The 21,300-nt window shown below is 36.2% G+C and overlaps 1 protein-coding gene across 4 annotated transcripts in view; it reads left to right on the forward strand.

Moving 5' to 3' along the window:
• Window positions 1–21,300, forward strand: part of AMMECR1 (AMMECR nuclear protein 1) — a 114,605-nt gene that overhangs the window by 48,660 nt on the left and 44,645 nt on the right. For 3 of the 4 annotated variants that reach the window (XR_015158439.1, XR_015158440.1, XM_086386589.1), the window contains exon 2: window positions 8,938–9,048. Coding sequence is in view for 2 of the 4 variants with exons in the window: in XM_086386589.1 (XP_086242715.1) it covers window positions 8,938–9,048 (111 nt within the window). In the remaining 2 variants the exon portion in view is untranslated. Of the gene's footprint in view, window positions 1–8,937; window positions 9,049–14,952; window positions 15,646–21,300 lie in introns of those variants that run through there. The other variant, XM_086386590.1, reaches the window with a different exon arrangement.

The following is a 21,300-nucleotide window of genomic DNA, read 5'->3' on the forward strand; positions in this document are numbered from 1 at the left end:
GGTACAGCCAATTGGAAATAGTCTGGCAGTTTCTTACAAAGTTAAGCATATACCTACTCATGCTCAGCAGTTATCTTTGTAGGTAGTTACCTGAAAGGAATGAAAAGTTATGTTCACACAAAAACGTAAATCCAAGTATTATCATAGCAGCTTTATTTATAATAGCCCTAAACTGGAAGCAACCCAAATATCCATCAGCGAGTGAGGAGATAAACAAAACCACTCAGTGGAATATTATTTAAAAAGGGCCAAACAACATGAGTGAACATCAAATGCATTGTTCTAAGTGAAAGAAGCTGCACATGAAAGACTGCATACTAGATGATTCCATTTACTTGAAATTCTAGAAAAGGTAAAGCTGTAGTGACCAAAAGCAGGTCAGTATTTGCCAAGGTCCAGGAGTGTGGAGAGGGGATTGATTGCAAAGAGACTTAGAGGAACTCTTTGGGGTGATGGGAATGTTCTATACCTTAATTATGGTTTAGGTTACCTGTATATATACATTTGTCAAAATTCTTTGAATTTTACACTTCAAAAGGCTGATTTTATTATCTGCAGAATATACTTTAATAAAGTTGATTTTTTAAAAGAAGCACTTCGGAGGTGAGAATGTCAATTCCATGTAAAAAAAATCATAATCCCTTAGATATTTCATGATAGAGGTTCTTAAGAGGTTGAAGTATTTTCTGAAAGTTAAAGAGAAGGGGAAAGAAAGAAAGCAAAGGCAGCATAAGTTGCCCTGATACAAAATATGGTCTCAGTTGAGTACTTTGTCCCTAAATCCTGCCTTTCTTCTTCCTCCTAAACTGAGAAAGGCTTGCCGAATTCCTGCCATAAATCTATCTAGCTCCTTTCTCCCAAAGGAGCAAGTAATCCAATACAAGGACCTTAAAATCAACAGTTACCTTTCTAAACTCAGAAAACATGTGAAAAAGAAATACATCATAGTTTTATTGCTGGTCTTACTTACTAAGCTGGGCTTCCCAGGTGGCTCAGTGGTAAAGAATTTGCCTGTCGATGCAGGAGACTCAGGAGATGCAGGTTCAATCCCTGGGTTGGGAAGATCCTCTGGAGGAGTAAATGGCAACCCAGCCCAGTATTCTTGCCTGGAAAATTCCATGGACAGAGGAGCCTGGCGGGTTACAGTCCTTGGGGTCGCAAAGAGTTGGACAGGACTGAGCACACTTACTAAGCTCGTACATTACATGAGACCTCCTTGGAATGGGAAATAAGATAAAAATCTAGAATGAAGAAGCTGAAAAACTTTCCAGCTTTTTTTATACTAGTGTTTAAATCAGTCAGCATATTTATTTCCTATGACAGGATTGCAGAACATAGGTCATTAGCTGGGGAGGTAAGATGTAGGGACAGACCTAAATCGCAACAACAAAAAAAACCTTAGTTGTTTTCATTGTTTTAAGTGTTAATGAATTCCCTGAGCATCCGGCTGAGCATCTGACGTACAAATGGACAAATGGAAGTATCAAAACATAGTTCCATAGAAGTTTTTATTGGCATTTTAAAACGTTTACTATATCAATCAATATTCATTCTAAAACTCCTGGATCTAGTTCTAGTTCTCTTAGTTTTCCTTGTATTGAGTTTAGAAATCTTCGGACTTCAGTACGTCATTTTTTTGACCTGGTCTGTTTTATATTAAAATAATTAATTCTTTTCATAGTTAAGGCTGAGTCTCAAACCTTAAGCTCTTTGAACAAATGGTTTCAGAATAGGAATTCCAAATAGAAATTATTTTATTTTTATAATCTTTAGCAATTTGTCATTTAAAATTTATGAGTTAGATTTTCAGATAGTAAAGATTTATGGTTGGTTCCTGTTATGAGAAAAAATACAAGCTATTTTCTTCCTTCAAATGCTACCGTATATTAAATTTAGTTCCCACTGCAGTGTAAACTAATAAGAGAGAATATGTGCAAATGTAGTATTGTTTTCCAGTGCAGATAGCATTCTCATCTAATTTGGGACTTTAAAAATGAAAATAATAATGAGACTACCTCAATTTATTAAGCCTGAAACTGAGTTTTTTTAGTTTACTGAAAATTGTTGATTTGGTCTTGCTAAAAGGAAAAAATAGTTCTTTCAGTTCAAAAATTGGCAGAATCAAGCTAATCCTTTAAAGTATGCTTGTGATTTGGCTGATTGTGTGTTGGTGGTGATTACCCTTGATTTGTAAGACACACGCACATACTCAACCTTCCCAATCATCTGTAAGACTTTAGACTGCCTCTTCTCCTCTGACATTTGCCAGTTAGATGAGTATTATGAATATAATGCTGCTATGATAGAATTTCTGGGAATACTAGGCAGAGAAAAGTAGTGAAATATTGGTCATTCCTGATTCCCACTTTTAGGGTTTGAGGGTCTTCTACACTATCCCGTGCTGTCTGTTTAAGCAGTGTCTCCTTATTTTCCTGAGCCCTGTGGGATACAGGAAGTATCCTGGAGGGAGGAGTGTGGTATAAGGCTGTAATGATGGTTTAGTGTATTTTCCTTATCTGCAGTAAAGGATTGGTGTGGATGAGAAAGTATAAAATGCTGTATAACCTTACCTTCTCTCCCTACCCCTCAACCGTGTACTTCCTCCTATTCCTCTTCTTTCAGGGAGTCCTATCAATTTGAATTTCGAATTATCTGAAAGAGTTAAGCTTCATTCACTAATTAATGATTCATTCATTCAGAAGCCTCATTAAGTAGTACGAATTACTTAAATAATCAGATTAGTACCTAACTAAACAGTTGTTAACCAATGGTATACGGGAATTTTGATTTGGTGGAAATTTGTAGATATTAGATAGAACACCTGAGTTTTGAGTTTAATGAAAGCTGGCTAGGCAATAGGAGATAATGAAGGTTTCAAGGGAGTGAGAAAGGGTGTTGGTAGGCTATCAAAGGTAAAATGACAGATTTTGCTATGGCTTCTAATGGGATTAGTATAGAAGCTTGCAAATTGGGTCCAGTGTTTCTAGGCTGATCCAACATTTCCAGTTTGTCCCGGTATCTTCTCAACTAATTTCTCTTGTTCCTTCTGAGAGGAGAGGGAGAAAAGGAGATTTGTGCTTATGTTCACCTATGTGGTACTGTGTAGTAGTTTTGGGGTTTTCCTGTTTTCTGGTATTTTAGAAGACATCTAGGTTTGCTACTCACAATTTTAAATTTAATTAAAATTTTAAATCAGTAATAAGAAAATCTGCAGAAGTAGCCAGGTTCTAACACTAACTAGTTGACCCTACATTATGCCTAGATAGCTTTTTGCTTTTCACCTGTAAAATGAAGAGGGAATAGATAATCTCTTCAAAGCTCTTTCACCTAATAACCTTAGATAACTTATTACATAAACTTTGAAATATGTGCTAACGTTTTTGTTAGTGATTTGCTATGTGTCCCCACAAAATCCATATGTTGAAACCCTAACCCCCCAAGACTACATTTGAAACATATAGTTGAAACCCTAGCCCCCCAGGACTGTATTTGGAGTTAGAGCCTATAATGAGATAATTAAGGTTAAATGAGGTCATAAGGATGGGGCCATGATAAAATAGGATTAGTGTCCTTTCAAGAGATACTAAACAGCTCACGTGGATACTCATTCTCATTTTGAAGTTCAGAGGAAAGGCCATGCAAAGACTAAGCAGCCATCTACAAGCCAGGAAGAGAGCTCTCAGAAACAACCCTACAGGAACCTTTATCTTGGACTTCGTATCCTCTAGAATTTGAGGAAATTAATTTCTGTTGTTTAAACCACTCAGTTTATGGTATTTTGTTATGGTGACTTGAGCAGACTAATATGAGATTTAATGATAATTGAGTACATTTTAACAAATTGAATCTGTTGTTTATACATTTTGGAAATGAAATATATAGCTTCTTTGTGTTGAAATAGGATATGAAAGGTTTTAATCTGGTTGTGGAAGGAAGACTGCCATTTCTGTGGTTCTCTGAGCTTCTAGGTACTGTGGAATTACAATGTTGAGTTGGATGTTATGAGTAATACAGTGGACTAAGTTGGTGAGGAGCCTGAGTTCAGTTGAAAAGCAATCGTTGTTTGATGGCAGAAGAACCAAGCTAGAGGAACTTATCACTTTTCCTGTATCTACCTATAATATAAATAACCTTGTTGAAGACTCCTATAGCAGTCATTCATTAGTATATTGATGGGGATTGACATTGTATTGTTAATGTTACCACCTACAAATCTCATTCTAAAAGAAGAGTAAATTGCCAGAGTAGGGGCTTGCTAATGTCCAAAGATATTTTTAACCCTTGTTTTTGCCTTGGTATGGCAGAGGAAATATTATGGTAAATATATTAAGTAAATATGCCTTTTTCATGGTTGTACCCCTCTCCCACAAACATATTTCTAATCTATCCTGATCTACATCAATATAATAGTCTTAGAAGAGAGGCATAGGAAGTGGCATGTAACTTGGGAGTATCCTGCTCAGATTTACATTGCTATTCTGGACTTTTGCTGATTCCACGCAACTGCATTTCCCCTAAGAGCTACTATTGACCTGATAGTACTGTCTGTCAGTTGGCAGGGAGGATTTACCTAGATTAGGTGGTTACTTCCACTTCCTCTACAGACTTGGAAAAATGGAGAGCGTTTACTTTCCCCAAAACATTTCTCAGAACATAGTGGCACAAACTGTTCAGGAGTGGGAAAATTCCTTGAAAAGTTATGTCTGGTTACTTTCAAATAAACATTTCCATTAATATTTCATTTCATTTTGAACCCCTTTTTAGTTTGTAGCATTTTTTTTCAATGTATGTTGATGGCCTCAAACCATATAGTGAAAGTATTTAAAATCATATAGTGAAAGTATTTTCAAAAAACATTCACTCTTTGTCTTACTATGACTATGAACTGTTTTTTTTTTTTTTTTAATTTCCCTGTCATTGAGTAAGCAGCTCCTCTCAACAGGCTCAAGTCCCTTTTTCTGCTTTGATCTGTCTCTGATTATGCTGATGTTTTATATGCTTTTGGGAACTCATATGTTTTAATAACATTTAAGAATGAAATTGCCTATTTCTTCCCTCTGTGTGTTAGGAAAAGAAAAACTTTTGTTGCTATTTTTAGACAATATGTATTGAATGTTCCCATAGCCATTGCCCTGTACAAAGTAGTTGTCCATATACAAGATACAATCTCTTGTGCTCCATCGTGTTTATTCTGTTTCAGTCTACTTTATTCTGTTTCAGTCTACTTTAAAATGCTTAACTTCCCAAGTTATTTTCCCCATTAAATAAATATTGCTTTTAGATGTTTGGGTTTTTTTAATTTCCACATAACATGTTCTTTATAAAAGACTTTGAGCATTTGCAAATGAGAAATTTGAGTCCCAGATTTTGAAGGAGTAGTTTCATTCTGTCTACTAAAGGTCTGGTTTCTTCCATCTTCAGGCTTCTGTCCTAAATACAGTGGGGTTGTCAAGTAGCAGTCCCTCCCATCTTTGACACAGATACTTCCCTGCAATACCACCCCCACCAAAGAGGATGTTGCCTGGGGCAGGTAAGCAACAGGGAGAGTACAGGCGGTCCTGCATCTGCTCTACCTCTATGAGGGCTCTTGAGAACATATACTCAACAGTGCCTACAATTCATAGAGTGTTAAATATGGAAGAGACCATAATGAGTTATCAGGATTGTCAGACTACTTCTTGGTCTCTGAAAGTGTTGTGTGCTTTTACTTCTCTGTGCCCTTGCTTATTATGGAGCACCTGTTCTCCCAGGCCAGGGGAGCCTGGCAAAATGCAGCTTATCCTCTAGCACTCTACCCTCTGAGTGAATCATTCCTTCATCAGTCATAGCATAGCCTAATAAGAAACTGTGAGAGTTGGCCCATAAAGAAGGCTGAGTGCGAAGAATTGATGCTTTTGAGCTGTGGTGTTGGAGAAGACTCTTGAGAGTCCCTTGGACTGCAAAGAGATCAACCAGTCAATCCTAAGGGAAATCAGTCCTGAATAATCATTGGAAGGACTGATGATGAAGCTCCAATACTTTGGCCACCTGATGTGAAGAGCCAACTCATTGGAAAAGACCCTGATGTTGGGAAAGACTGAAGACAGGAGGAGAAGGGGTCGACAGAGAATGAGATGGTTAGATGGCATTCCTGACTCAATGGACATGAGTTTGAGAAAGCTCTGGGAGATGGTGAAGGATAGGGAAGCCTGGCATGCTGCAGTTCATGGGGTCGCAAAGAGTCGGACACGACTGAACAACTGAACAACAACAACAAATAAGAAAGTATATAATTTCTCCCACTATGTGCTTGAATACCCTCCAACACATTGCATAATATAGCGTTTAATGGTGTTGTTTTTAAATTTACTCTGCAAATTTCGAACGTTTGCTTGAATAGACAGGATTACAGCAAAAATTGTATGCTTATCTATTTTAGTGGGGTAAATAAGAGGATTGAAGGAAAAGTACTTTTAAATGACTTTCATGTTTTTGACAGCAAATAAATTCATTCCTACTTTTAGGTTTCCCACTTAAGTCACTGAGGAAGAGAATATACAACTTAGTTCTGTGTTATTGAGAAGCCATCATGGAATTTTAAAGACATATTGTTATATATGGTAAAGAATGATTCACTTTGTTCTGAATCTCCCAAGGGATCTTACATACAGATCTTTTGTATAGGCATTGTTATGGGAGAGGATTGACATCTTACTGTTCATTTAATGATTACTGACATTGACCCCAAGTTAGAAGGTGAAAAATGAAGAGACAAAATTCATCTTTAAAGACACTATGTGTGCATTTTAGGATACTAGTATTTGTACAAGTAATAGAAGAATTGGTGAGAAAGTGATCCCATCTAATACTTATCTTCCTGATCAACTAGTAATCAAGAGCAATTAGAGAAAAATTTCAGCTGGAGCATTAGAACCCTGTATCAAGTTATAATATAGTACATATGATATAGAAAACAAACCAAAAGAAAAAACCCTAGAATTTACCTTTTGCTTTTTATTTTAGTACCTTTAGTATAGGTCATCCAGCATGTGAATAATAACTGACAAAACTTGGCCTTACACTTAGTCATCTTTTTCAATCCCTCTGGGCATTTGGCTCTTAGAAGGAGGTAATTTTTAGTACTGCTCCCTGGTTTCGATTATTTATTTGGGAATCTCTCTGCCATTGTGGTTACTTGTTGGAACACAGCATAATTTAAATGTTTGAGATGGGTGACTGAAGTGTTTGAATAGGGTATCTTTTCCCCCAACTGCTGATGACTGATTAGAGAGTACATTAAATAAAGAATGTGTTCTTCAGTGTATTAATATAAACTTATAAATATATTAATATAAAAATATAAATATATTATACATAATTATATAAGAAATATATGACATATGTTATATCCCATAAAATTTTAGTTTTTAGAAAGCTGAAGTATATTATGTTATACCAAATTCTGTGAATACTCATATTAACAGGGGCCATCCCCAACTATAGAGTGTTAATCTTTTTACAAAATGTTCTAAAATGTATGAATTTATTTCATAAAACCTGACAAAGTTGCTTCTATTTATAAAAGGATTGTTTTTAAAATTAACCACTAATTGAGGCTGTGAGTGCTTTGCCGCAGAATCCAAACATCTACTGTATTAAATTTCATTTTAAACTGTATTATTGCGTGTTATACCATCAACTCGTGTTGATGTATGGCAGAAATAAACACAACATTGTAAGGCAATTATCCTCCAATTAAAAATAAATGAATTTTTAAAAAGAATATATAAAAAATAAAGTCTGCAGACCATGAACTCAAACAAGAAAAAACTATATTACCCTTCTTAAAACAACAATCCAAACAACTAAATTATTTTCTTGTTGCCATTCTAATTGACATTTTGATATTTAATGCTTGAAAGATTTTATTTATTGGCAGTAATTTTATCTAAAAATTGAAATAAACTTTCTGGTTTCAGAGTATTACTTTGTTAATATTTGCTGTTGTCCTTTACCTCTCCAAACCCTACTCATTCTTCTAGGCCAAGCTGAAGATGATCACACTTGATGAAATTTTCTCCTATCAGTAGCTTAATTTGTGGCATTTTGGACAGGGCTTCTAGTGCTTAGTTCCTTTTGCCTTGTGTTAGTTAGCTGTGAACAAGCCCTCCTCCTATACTGGCTCTCAGAGAGCAAAGACTGTGTCTTAGGCAACTACAATAGCACCATCTCCAATAGCACGTATCTCCAATAGCACCTTTCACAGTGCTTTGCACCCCCCACCCTGTACATTCAGTAAGTATTTATTGAATCTGTTGCTTTTTACCTGGGTTTTCTAGACTAGACTTAGGACTCAATCAGTGACTTGAGTTTTAAATGAGGAATCAGGCAGTAATGGCTCTGTAGTCAAGACTGGCCAGGTTTGAGTTCCTACTTCATGATGTATTAACTGTGGTACTGCTTCATCTGTAAAATTGGAAATGTTAATAATAGTATCAGGCCTCTAGAGTTGTTGATGAGGATTAACATAATCTGTTAAAACCACTTATTGGACTTTCTAACATATAGAGATTCCCAGGTGGTTCAGATGATAAAGAATCCACCTGCAGTGCAGGAGATGTGGGTTCAATACCTGGATCAGGAATATTCCGTGAAGGAGGAAATGGCAACCCACTCCAGTATTCTTGCCTGGGACATCGCATGGGCCAAGGAGCCTGGTGGGCTACATACAGTCCATGGAGTCTCAGAAGAGCCAGACACTTAGTGACTAACATCACCAACATATGGAATACATTTAATACAGTGTAGCTATAATTGTTTCTAAATGCAGCTAAGCCCCTGAGGGCCTGTCATCTAGTCTCTGTATTTCAGGCACCTAACCTTGGTATAGTAAATATTCAACAAATATTTCTTTGAATTGAATTGATTGATTTACCCTATTTTTATGTTCCATTACAGCCCACTGTTTGTAACATGGAAGATTGGTCGAGACAAAAGATTGCGTGGATGCATAGGTACTTTTTCTGCCATGAATTTGCATTCAGGACTCAGGGAGTACACACTTACCAGGTGAAGACCAATTTTTGTTACCTCTACTTCTACATTAAAAAAAAAAACCTTATGAAACTTAAACTTGATTCTTAACTCCTTTTCCTTTCCTGAATTGTCAACATTCTTGACTCTTTTCATGTCAGACTTTTTTCTCCTCGACCATTTGCCATATCTCTGATAAAATGTTATTGATATATATTATCATAATATAGAATACTGTGATTACATGTATTCTGCCATAAATGTCTTTAAGTGTTTTTTTTTTCTTTCAATGATCAGCTTCTTTTGTATAACTTGAAAATCAATGACCAAATATCCATGGATTTACTTACATGTATTATTTCCATAATAACATTGTGTCTTCTTTGTTAGGCTTTTAAAAAATTGTTGATGTCTATTCCGCCTCACCCATTCTGTTACACTTTTATGTACTTCTGGAATTGAAGGGAGAACCTAAGAAGAAAGTGATGCAACAGCCTGACAGCATAATCATTCACATTCTCGCTTTACCCAGAATTAACTGTAGCTTACTTATTTTGTTTCATCCAACACAAGGACAAAGTAATGAATGGCTCATTACAGTTGTTAAAACTTTGTTCTTAATTTCTGAACTCACAAAAAAGCTATCTAGCATGCCATCAGATTTTTTTGGTTCAAGTTTAGATTTCAAGCAAATTGTGTTCTAAAATTATTTCAAAAGAAGAAATTCCTTAAATAATAAGCTATTAGTAAAGGAATTTCCTGTTTTGTTCATATTTCAGGGTGATTATCTGATGCAGTTTCTATAGTTGTAAAATGCACGGTGTCTGTCCAACAGGAAATTGGTCCCTGTTGACTCTTGGTACTTGGGGCAAGCTGCTCAATCTCCAGTAGATAAAGCAGTGTTTACAGTACTTTATATAGTTTATAGGAATGTTAGGGAGATGTCAGGGGAATGAAGTATCAATAATAATCAGTCACTGTGTTGCTTCAGGATTAATGTTGTAGAAGCTCTATTATTTTACTATATAATTGCATCAATGCAGCTCATATCACCAGTTACTAAAATGCTGGTAACTGAGATTAGTATTCTTATATTTGAAGATGTAACTCATAGCTACAGGGTAGTCTTAGCTTACGCCAAAGCCCAGAAAGAAAGGAAAAGGCTTAGAGAGTCACATAGATTCTTAGATTTTCACAGGTATTAGAAATGGGGTGTTTGGACTTGATTAAATAATAAATAAATAACAGGCAGAATAGGGGTTAAAACACACATTCTGGAAATAACTACAAGATAGTACAAATATAAATCTAGGCATGTTAGATTTTCTTCCCTGACATGAAATATCATGGACTCATTTTGGGACTTTAGCAAATTCTGCAAGTGACTATCTTTTTGGGACAGGTGCATAAAATTACCTTTTAAATAGCTAATGAAAGGCAATTTATTATATATTTCCTAAAATAAGTTGTTATGAGGAATACTGGTTCCTTGGTATTGCTTGAAAAAAGAATTCTATGGCCAAATAAATTTTGGGAACACTAGCTAAACAACTTTAAACAGCTCTGCTCACTGCAGGGTTTCTCAGAACCCTTTTATCCTCCCACCCTCTTATGTTATGCCATTAGTGCTCCAAGGAACACATTTTCAGAAACAGAAGTATGTTATAAAATTTCCATTTTTCTTTAAAGTTGGTGTGTCCAAGTAGATAGTATACAAAACCCTTGTACTTTCAAATGAAACCGTGGCAGAAATCCCAGTATCAAATATTGTATACTTTAGAAATCCTTAGTAGCAGTAACTGTAGTAACAGTTTGTTTTTACTTTAAAAAAAAAAAAAAAAAAGAAATTCTCTTGTGTACGTTGATAAAACTTGTGGATCTGTCTCCTAGGGCAATTACCAGAAGAATTACAGTATATTTTTTCTGAACTTAGAAATTTGCCTATATTTGTATTCGTACGTATACAAATGCAGTCTATTACTCTTCCTGTTTACTTTTCAACTTTTCCCCCATGTTTCTGTACAACTTGCTGAAATCATATACAGCACATTAGAGAGAGATGTGTGTTTGTGTATGTGTATACACACATACGTACCTGGTCTTATTTTGGTTGGACTTAATTTCTTTTTTTGCTTAATATGACAATAAGAATGAAGTTATTTGGAAGAGAGGAACAAAGAAAACAAGTCTCAAAATACACAGTTGTTCTTTTTTCTGGATTCATATTAGAGTCAAAACTGTGGTGTCATTTTTAAAAGTGGCATAGGGCACTTATTTCTACATGCTGTTGTTATTAGTGATATTAATAGCTCCTGTTTTTTAAGAACTTTCTACATGTCAGATACTGCAGAGGAGCTTTATATGCATGGTGCTCACAACAACTCTTAGGTATTAATATCCACATTTTAAAAACAAGGAAACTGAGATTTAGAGAATTTAAATAATGTGCCCAATCACACATCTAGTAAGTGGTAGAAGCAGGATTCAAACCCAGGCTATCTGACTGCAAAGTGCAAGCTCTTAATCTTAACTACTACATTTAAGATAAGATAAAATAAAATTTTCTGAGAATGTATGTTTTGCAGCTTCCTGGTGAAAATAATGAACTTGAAAGCAGGTTCCTATAAGTTGTTTAATCATGGGTCAATAATTCTTCAAAAATTCTAGTTAGCAGTTAAGATGAAGTATAGAATATTATTTTAAATTTCAGAAAATCCATAGATGGGGTTATAAAAAGTATATAACTCATGGTTGCATAGACTAGTCAGAAGAAAATTGACTTGGATTAATATTGTATAAAAGAATAATGCTTTTTACAAAAATATACTATCATATGAAATGAAATCATGTTCTTTGCCTGAATGTAAATTGTGGGTTAGACTCCAAGAAGAATACGATTCTTTTGAACATAACAGTTGGTGATTCTTGGAGTCTGGTCTTTCAGTCTTAAAACCTATATATAAATCATAAAACTTATAAATGGAATCAAATAAACTTAGTAGGTTTGGAATAAAAGAGAAGGAGAGAACAAAACCAAAAATAATGAAATTAAAGACTCGTCAGATATAGGTGTCCTTTAAAAAAAAATAGGATATCTGGTAACTCACTGTTTTCATCTGTGACTAGATATTATTCGGTTTTCTTCATGTTACTCAGCTGTACTCTTTTTTTATTGTAAAATATACATAGCATAAAATTTACTACTTTAAGTATATAGTTCTATGGCCTTAAGTACATTCACATTGATGATGCAACCATCCACCATTCATCTCCAGAACTTTTTTTATCTTCCCTACCTGAAACTCTGTACTCACTAAAGTCTAACTCCCCATTTCTCCCTTCCTAAGCCCCTGACAACCATCATTCTAATACTTTCTGTCTCTATGACTCTGACTCTTCTAGGTACCTCACATAAGTGGAAGCATACCATATTTGTCTTTCTGGCTTATTTCATTTGGCATGGTTTCATGATTCACCCATGTGTTAGAATTTACTTCCTTTTTAAGGCTAAATAACATTCCATTATATGTATCTTCTATATATTCATCCATGCATGAAAACTTGGATGGCTTCCACTTTTTGACTATTGCACATAATGCTACCATGAACATGGGCATGCAAAAATCTGTATGAGTGCCCTTTCTTCTTTTAAAAAGCTAACCGTTATACAGAAGATAGTGATCTAGTTTGTTTGTGGTCCCTTAATCTCTAAAACCTAAGTGTAGGGGAGGGAGGTGAGAAGGGGGTTCAGGATGGGGAACACGTGTACACCCGTGGCAGATTCATGTTGATGTATGGCAAAACCAATACAATATTGTAAAGTAATTAACCTCCAATTAAAATAAATAAATTTATATAAAAAGGTACAATTCTGAAAGCAAATGAAATAAAATTAAATGAAAAATAAATAAAACCTAAGTGTAAGAAAAATGACCAGGTACTTTGTAAATGAATGCCTAATCTGCATTAAGTTTTTATGTATAAATATACTGCTTTAAAATTAAAATACTTGACATAGCCCAGTTTTACGTTCTCCTAATTAAAATTTTGATTTATTGTAGACTGAAATAAGACCTTATATATAGGCCGAGGATTTCTCCCAGTTGTAAAAATACATAGTTCCTATGTAGGTAGCAGGAAAACTTTGTGAGAATTACAACATGGAACTATTAAGTAGACTATTATTTCCTTGACCTGGGTAAAAGCAGGAAAGATTATAGCAAGTAAGAAGCAAGACTGAGAGCTCAGAATTATTGATAAAAGTTTATCCATGGTGAAATTAAGGTTCACAAATTAGTATATATATTAGTGGTCTAAATGTCAAGGTAGAAGTATTCTTTATCCCTATTGAAAATGAATAATTTCTAGCATTTATCAAGCTAGTTGCATTAGTGGCTTTTACATGTTAGAAAGCAAAGACAAATTTATTTCCTCTTTTTCAGTACTTAGATTATATAGTTTTATAGAAAGGAGAATTACAATTAGTATAGATGAACATAAACATCTCAGTCGAAGAAAATTCCTTAAGATCTTGGTTAATAAATTGTCCAGCAAAGTGTAGGTCTATTTCTTTATGTAAATTCAAGTTGATAGTAATTTTTCTAGAATATATAAGTGATTAATAGATGTGGCCTTATTTCGTAAAACAGGAATATGGCCTATTGTCACACTTAAAAGGCTATCTTTCTTTTCTTCTGCTTTACTTGGTTGTACTTAAGATGGCTTGGCAATGAAATAATTATGCAGGTGCAGGCAGTATCTGGAACTTGATTCAGAACTATACTACTTTGTTGCACTGCTTAATTCTGAGAAAATGGCAAGCGAGGTGTATTCTTTCTAGGGAATAGGGTGCTCGTATGAAAGGTGATGTGTTTTGCTTTGTGTGAGAGAGTGTGTTTGTGGGGGGGTGGGGGGATGAGAGAGAAAGGATGATTTTTTCATTTACATGTTATAAACGTTCACTTACTATTAGGCTTTTTGAGATACTGCAAATAGCTAACAACCTAGTTTATTACTTTCAAAGGTCCTGGCTAGATTGGGTACTTTTGGGTAAGTAGATTCATTGTAAACCAAATTTGCTTTTATATTTTGGTGTTGTAATCTGGCATTTTTCTAAAGCAGTATGAGTTTAAAAGCATTGTAAGCAGCATAATTATATTTTCCCCCTCAGCGGGGCAGACTCTTTTGTGATCGTTCTTATTCTTGATTATTTTAGGTAACTACACTTGGCTCATTGTGAATAATTAGTTTAAACAAGCTCCCCAACTCCTCATGGTAGCATCACCGGGATTGATTTTTCTTATGGAAAAAAAAAAAATAGTTGTACATGAGTCACTTCTGACTATACCCTATTGTCAGTGAAGCTCATTCTGGAGATGTTAAGGCCAGACTATTTTTGGCAAGTGTCTGTGGCAAGGCTCTTTGCTAAAATATGTTTTTTTGAGACAGAAATTAGATCTATCAAAAACACTATGCAAAATTAATTATCTTAATTTATGATCTACATTTTGTTACCTTTTACAAATGGTAGCATGGCTTGAGTCCTAAAATTTATGCCTCATTTGTTAGTTTCAGTTTTGTCACATTTTATAAGCATTTAATTTGAGGTGTAGTTTGGAACCTAGGTTGCTATATGCCCTTTACTCAAAATTATCCATAGAATAACACAGCTAAATATAGTATGTCTGAATCTGGAATCTTCACTTTAGCCACTAGTTTAATGCACGCCTTCATTATTCCATGGTTGTGCTAATGTGCAGAGATGTGGCCAAAAACTGGGCAAGAGAATGTGGCAGGAGAAACCAAACAGCAAGAACCATTCCCAATATGGGTGATGACTCCTGAGTTGTAGAGACTTGTTGGAGTTCATATACCACCTACTGCCACAGAAATTAAGTGTATCGAGTATATAAGATTCTAATTCCTTATCACATCTTCCAGATCTTCAGAGTCTCCAGTTGGAATCTCTGCTTCTTTGAGACCCAGGCACAATGCCTTTGGGTCAAAATTCAGTAAGAAGGTGAAGATGTGAGAGAAGCTGAAAATTGGTGAAGGTGTGGGAGAAACTGAAAATGGTGTTTTGCTCTGTCAGAGCTCTTAGTTTTTGTGTTTCATAAGGAGAGGGTAAACTAGAAGAAATTAAACCTATTCTTACATCTATCTCTAAACTTTACCCCTTTGCTCTTAAAAAGTTGCTTTTTCTTCCTTTAATTATGTTTAAACAGTTCATCCTGTAAATCTAGTCTAAACTTTGCCTTAGGAGTTTATAGTATAGTAGGAGAGATAAGTTATATAAATAATTATAGTCCTAGGTACAAAGTGATTTTTGCCAAAGCGTCAGGGGAAGTTATACTGGATAAACAGACATTCTACATCTGTAATAAAAGAAGAAATGTATTTAAAGCAATTTATGAGATTCTTTAGTCCACTCCCAGTTCACTCTGAGTAAAAGCAAAACACTATACCACTTTTTGGTTTCTGTTTTCCTATGTGGACAAAAGTCCAGGTTATAGGGATGTGTGTAAATTGCTATTATCAAAGTGACCATATACAAGGTATTGGGTATTCTGAGAGATTTTACTAATAAATATTTTAAAGGGAAAGGGAATGAACTTGCTATGGAAAAAAATAAAACCTCAGAAACAGAGTATGTACACACACACACACACACACACACACATATACACGCTCTTCACCAAAGAGTGTCTAGAACCAGTTGGAATATAGCCCTGATGCTTGGCAAATGAAGAAAACTAAAAGTTAATAGTTTAGATTTCACTTTCCTTTTGTCCCATTAAAGTAAATTCATGTTTTGTTCCAGTCCAGTAAACTGATATCTACATCCTTTCCTGAGACTCACTGCTTGAAATATTCTTCATTTTTTGGGGGGTGAAAGACTGAAGTGGTAAAGATAAATTAGAACACAAATATTGTATGATATTAGTATCATATTAGATGTGGTCTAAAATCATACCATAGGCATTTAACAATATATTTACTTTTGTCTGAACATTTTAAAAACTAAATATTGGGTCTACTTATAAATGTCTGAAGTATTTGAGTCATTAGGGCATGAATGAACAAGAGAATGGATTTGTAACTTAGTGTTCTGGAAGAAGAAGATGCTAACACCAATGTATGCTCAAGGTGATTATTCAGGTCTAGAATATCATGCAAATAATATACACTTACCTCTCTAAGGGACAATGTTACTAGTTATTTGAGTGCTCTAAAATAATTGAATGTTTAAGTTTGGGGGTAGCAATTTCATATTAAATTTTCAGCTATTATTTTATGAGCATGAGCAAATACTTGTTAAAAGACTTCCTTAATAGGCAAAAGAAACCGCCCTCTTCAGTGATCTTTGCCCTTCCCCCAAACTTTCAACTACCTCAGATGTGGATATCCGAAGTAGTAGCCTTTGGAAAACATTTTCCTTTTCATTATTGATAACAATTTGGTGTTCCTTAACACCTAAACACTTAATTGTTAGCCCTTTATCTTACATTATAAATATATTTGTCTTAGAAACAATTTCCAGATTTTTTTTTATATTCTCTCTCACTTTTTAAATAAAAAGCAAGCATTCAATATGTCTTATGACAGCTACATTTACTGAGCTGCTTCTTGTTAATGAAATTAATTAAAACACCCATAGTTATATAATAAATAAAGTAGACATCAACAAATGATAACAAAAAAAATCTGGAATAAGAATTTCATAGGTGCTAAGGATTTTTAAAGGTGAAAACTAGTATTTAATAACTTCTATTGAGAATGTACGTCTAATCATTGTTAATATCAAATGTACCTTTTCAGCATGTTTAAAATTTAAAAGTGAAGAAAATTCATTAGATTCATAAAGTATAGATTTATAGTTGGTCTCATGTTCAGAAAAATTTTAGTTTCACAATTTTACTTCAGCCCATGAAGCTACTTTGTAAATAAATATATGAAAACTATAGGCTTCATCATTCAAATCAGGTTTAGCAGGTTTTCTTCTGTTTTTAAGCCTCATTTTAAAAATTTATACATTGAAGTACTAACTCTTGTGTCCTTTCTAGTGGTGAAAGAGAAGATTAGAAAAAGCCATAAAATAAATCCTTCAGAAGCTTTAATTAAAGGGATTGCCCAGAACTCAACTTCCTGTTCCTAGACCTGACTACTTTTAGGACTGCTTTATATGTTCCACAAAACTGATTTAAAAGGCTGCCATTTCACTAAGGATGGGAGGAAAGAGAATCTCTCTTAAATTCTTCAGGCTACTTTAAATCTAAATCATTCTTCAAAATGCCCTTCTGCTGTTCCTTGGCTAAGGAGGGTGGATTGATTTGCTTACCTAAGTAGGGAGAAGGCTGCTAAGCCTTGGAAATAAGTGGAGCTGCGTTGCAATATTATGAAGAGCAATAAATAACCCATACACTGTGGCTAGACTGACATTGCTAATGAGGTCACAGGTTCAATCCCCATTTGGGCCACTTGGCTTTGTTTTGCTCTGATTGACAGCCTGCACCCTAGACCCTGGGCAGTGGATTGATTCCAAGGGGCTTCAGACAAGAACATGTGGCTGATTCAGTACCACACCCCAAACCTCAGCATTGTCTCAGCATATGAAACACGCCATACTTGGAGTACCCCAAACTGAATATCTAAGAAATAGGTGTGTGTGCTTATTCGCTTAGTTGTGTCCGAATCTTTGTGACCCCATTGATTATAGGCTGCTAGGCTCCTCTGCCCATGGAAATTCTCCAGGCAAGTATACTGGAGTGAGTAGCCATACCCTCTTCCAGGGGATCTTCCCAACCCAGAGATCGAACCCAGGGTCTCCCACATTGCAGGCTGATTCTTTACTGTCTGAGCCACCAGGGTAGCCCAAGAATACTGGAGTGGGTAGCCTATCCCTTCTCCATGGGAATGTCCAGGAGTCAAACTGGGGTCTCCTGCATTGCAGGCAGATTCTTTACCAGCTGAGAAGCCCAGAAATAAGTTAATACTAAGTCCAATAATAATTGCTTTGACTCTCAAAAAAAAGAATGTTCAAAATGTTAGTTTCTTTTCAAAAGCCCTTTGAAGGGAGCCAGTGTGAAACTGGAAAAAAGAGGTTTTAGGAGTAGTGGTGGGACTGAGAACACAGTTTGGATTTCAACAGGCCTGAAAATGCTGCGGACAAAAGGGGAGATCTCTGGTTTGATCCCTCGCCTCAGAGAAGTTTGGAGAAATTATGTCTTAATTCCTCTTTCCTGTAGTGGCTGGGAGTGGGAGCCATCTCAGATAATAGTAGATTTCAGCTGAAGCAACTCTTAAGCACTTCAGTGGTGAATGGATGACTATGTTAAATTCACAAGGTTATAAAGACATGTTATAAATGTAATTGCTCCTTTTTAAAAGACAGTTTTTGAAAAGACTGCCTTTTAAGGTTGTCATCTCTGGTGTATTAAGATATTCCCATGCTTCATGCATCAGCTCACTAAGGTGTACGTCTGCTGTCTAAGCATCTGTGCCCTCCCATGCTGTTGCATCGTCCTTGTCATAGCTTTTGTTACTGCTTAGAACAGCACACTTACCCCATCAGACAGAATGGACACAGACTTACCCATTGGCATGATTAAACTCTCCTCGTTTACTGTTAGTGGCTCAGATGGTAAAAAATCTGCCTGGAATACAGGAGATGATCCCAGGTTCGATCTCTAGGTTGGGAAGATTCCCTGGAGAAGGGAATGGCTACCCACTGCAGTATTCTTGCTTGGAGAATCCCGTGGACAGAGGAGCCTGGTGGGCTACAGTCCATGGGGTTGCAAAGAGTTGGACATGACTGAGTGACTAAGATACACTATACCTGCGACACGAATGCCCTTTCTGCCTACCCATCTTTTCTAGAGTAAAATCAGTCATTCCAAAGCCTGTATTTCACTCAGAATTAAGTTCACGTTCTAAAGTGCCACCGTTCTTTGTCTGCCCCTGCCTCTCCCCCCAGTTCCTATTCCCATCCTCCTTCAAAAGCACAGCATCCGAGACCTTAACCTCACACTCCAGCCATGCACACTCCCACTTCTCAAATGTACTCTTCGTGTCTCTGTGGCTTTTGAACATTTTTTTTTTCTCTGCCAACCACACCTCTCTCCATTTCCAGCCAGTCAACTCCTACTCATCCTTCAAGACTCAGCTTGCTCATTACTTCCTCTGTAAGATTTCCTAGACACTCCCCAGTAAAGTTGGTCCATCTCTGTATTCCTATAGCACTTTGTTCAGGCCTCTATTAGAACACTGAACACATTGACTTGCAGTGATTAGCTTTACATCTTTGTCTCTCCGTTTTGAAATCGCTCTCAGTAGTAGTTTAGCAAGCCACATCAAAGCAGATCAACAGAAACCAGGCTCATGACTTTGGAGCAACTTCCCTTGATCCTAAGAACCATTTTTACTCTCTTCCCTTTCTGTCTGCTTCTGTTAGCTTAGGTTTGTCACCTTCTCTTGCTGCCAGTGTACTTGAGTTGGCAGGAGTTGCCAACGCTGATTGGTAGTGAGAGGGATAGTTTAAGGCCACTTGGAGCTAGACTGAGCCGGAAGACAGGGATCCTTACCCAGTACACTTTAGAAAGCAGGTTAACATCAAGTCAGTCTCTTGTTGTAAGTGCTATAAGTGACTAAACTGATGCTCACCATGGAACCATAGAGTGGGAAGGCATCCTTAGAAGTCATCTAGTCCAACCCCCATCAGGTACTTTTATCTCTCTTAAAGTCTTCCAAGAAATGGGCATGTAGCTTCTATATGAACCTCTCCATTGACTTGGAACTCGCTCCAAGTAGTCATTTCATTCTCAAACACCTCTAAACCCACCACCACAGCTCCAGTTACCACATAGCTTGGGTTGAAGTACTAGAAGTCAAAGATTGCCTGTATTTAGCACTTTATACTTTATAGAAAGCCACATTAACCAGCAGTGGTTAAACGTGCCCCCTGAGTAATGGCTGAATCTTTAGAAGTTTAGGAGTGGTTAAGATACACAGCTTTACAACTGACTCCCACCAACCCACTCATAACAATTTTCATTGGCTCCTTATTGAAACCTTTGAAGCTGTTACCACTGCATCTTCTCTCACTGCCTATGTTAGACTTCTGAAATTGGCTGGGCCAGACAGTCCACAGATTCCAAGATAGAACTGGCACTAGAATTTTTAGTACCCCCAACAGTTTATCACAGAAAATTCTGTGAGAGTTAGAACACAAGTCTTATGACATCACCAGAGACTGTCACTACAATTTTCACAATAGAAGGTATCCATAACAGCATGTAAATTTATTTATTTTAGTTTTATGTTAAGCATACTGTCTCAAGGCACCCTGTTATAATCATTTTGTAATATAATGTCTCACTCTCAAGTTATCTGCCTTGGGTCAAGTTTTTGGCATAAAATGAAGAATGCCTTTGCAGTGATTGAACCAAAACTACAGGTGTAACAGGATATCAGTATTGAGAAGCCTGGAGGAAATGCATATATATATATATATAGAGAGAGAGAGAGAGAGAGAGAGAGAGAGATTATAGTTTACTGTTAGATTTCCCTTTATGTTCAAACATACCTCTAACATACTACTAGTTATATTTCCTAAGCACAATAATAATTTCTATCTTTGTAGGTGTGCTGGACCTGTCCTAAGTATTTTATATAAGTCACCTCATTTAATCTTTTCAACAACTGCATGAGATTGAAGGTATTTCACTTATGTTACAGTTAGGGAAAACCAAGGCTTAGAGAGGTTGAGTGACTTGCTGAATGACAGCTACTACATGACAGTACCTGAATTTGAACCTGATTCTGTCAAAGTCTGTTCCCAACCACTGTGCTATACTGCTCCCCTCCAGGGACACTGCTCCTTCTTCTCCCATGAAAACTTCTTAAAGCTATTTGTTCTGCTAACTCAGCTAGTACCCCCTGGTCTCAGCTAACAGGAAAAAACACTGAATAATTTTACATTCAGGGACTCAGTTTCTTAACTCAGTATCCCCCAAATCTCCCTTACACCCTCAGCCTGTTCATTGCAGTCTTACTCAACTTCTCCTGGGTTCTCTTTGCTTTTAGAATCCTGTGGTGCAATGTCTCCCTCATGTGCTCTTTTTCTTCACAACCATCCTCTCAGTTCAGTTTGTGTTCTGAACTCCTCCCATCAGAATGGATCATTCTCTCAGGGATACACACTTCCCAAGCTTTGATTTCTCTCTGTGCAATATTTGCATTTAACATCAGCCAGTTTCCATGGAACGCTGGTTCAGCCTGCAGGTTTCTACC

Source organism: Bos grunniens, chromosome X, assembly GCF_055505025.1.
Source record: "Bos grunniens cultivar Pamir isolate PY7600 chromosome X, Bosgru_T2T1.0, whole genome shotgun sequence".
Classification (NCBI taxonomy): domain Eukaryota; kingdom Metazoa; phylum Chordata; class Mammalia; order Artiodactyla; family Bovidae; genus Bos; species Bos grunniens.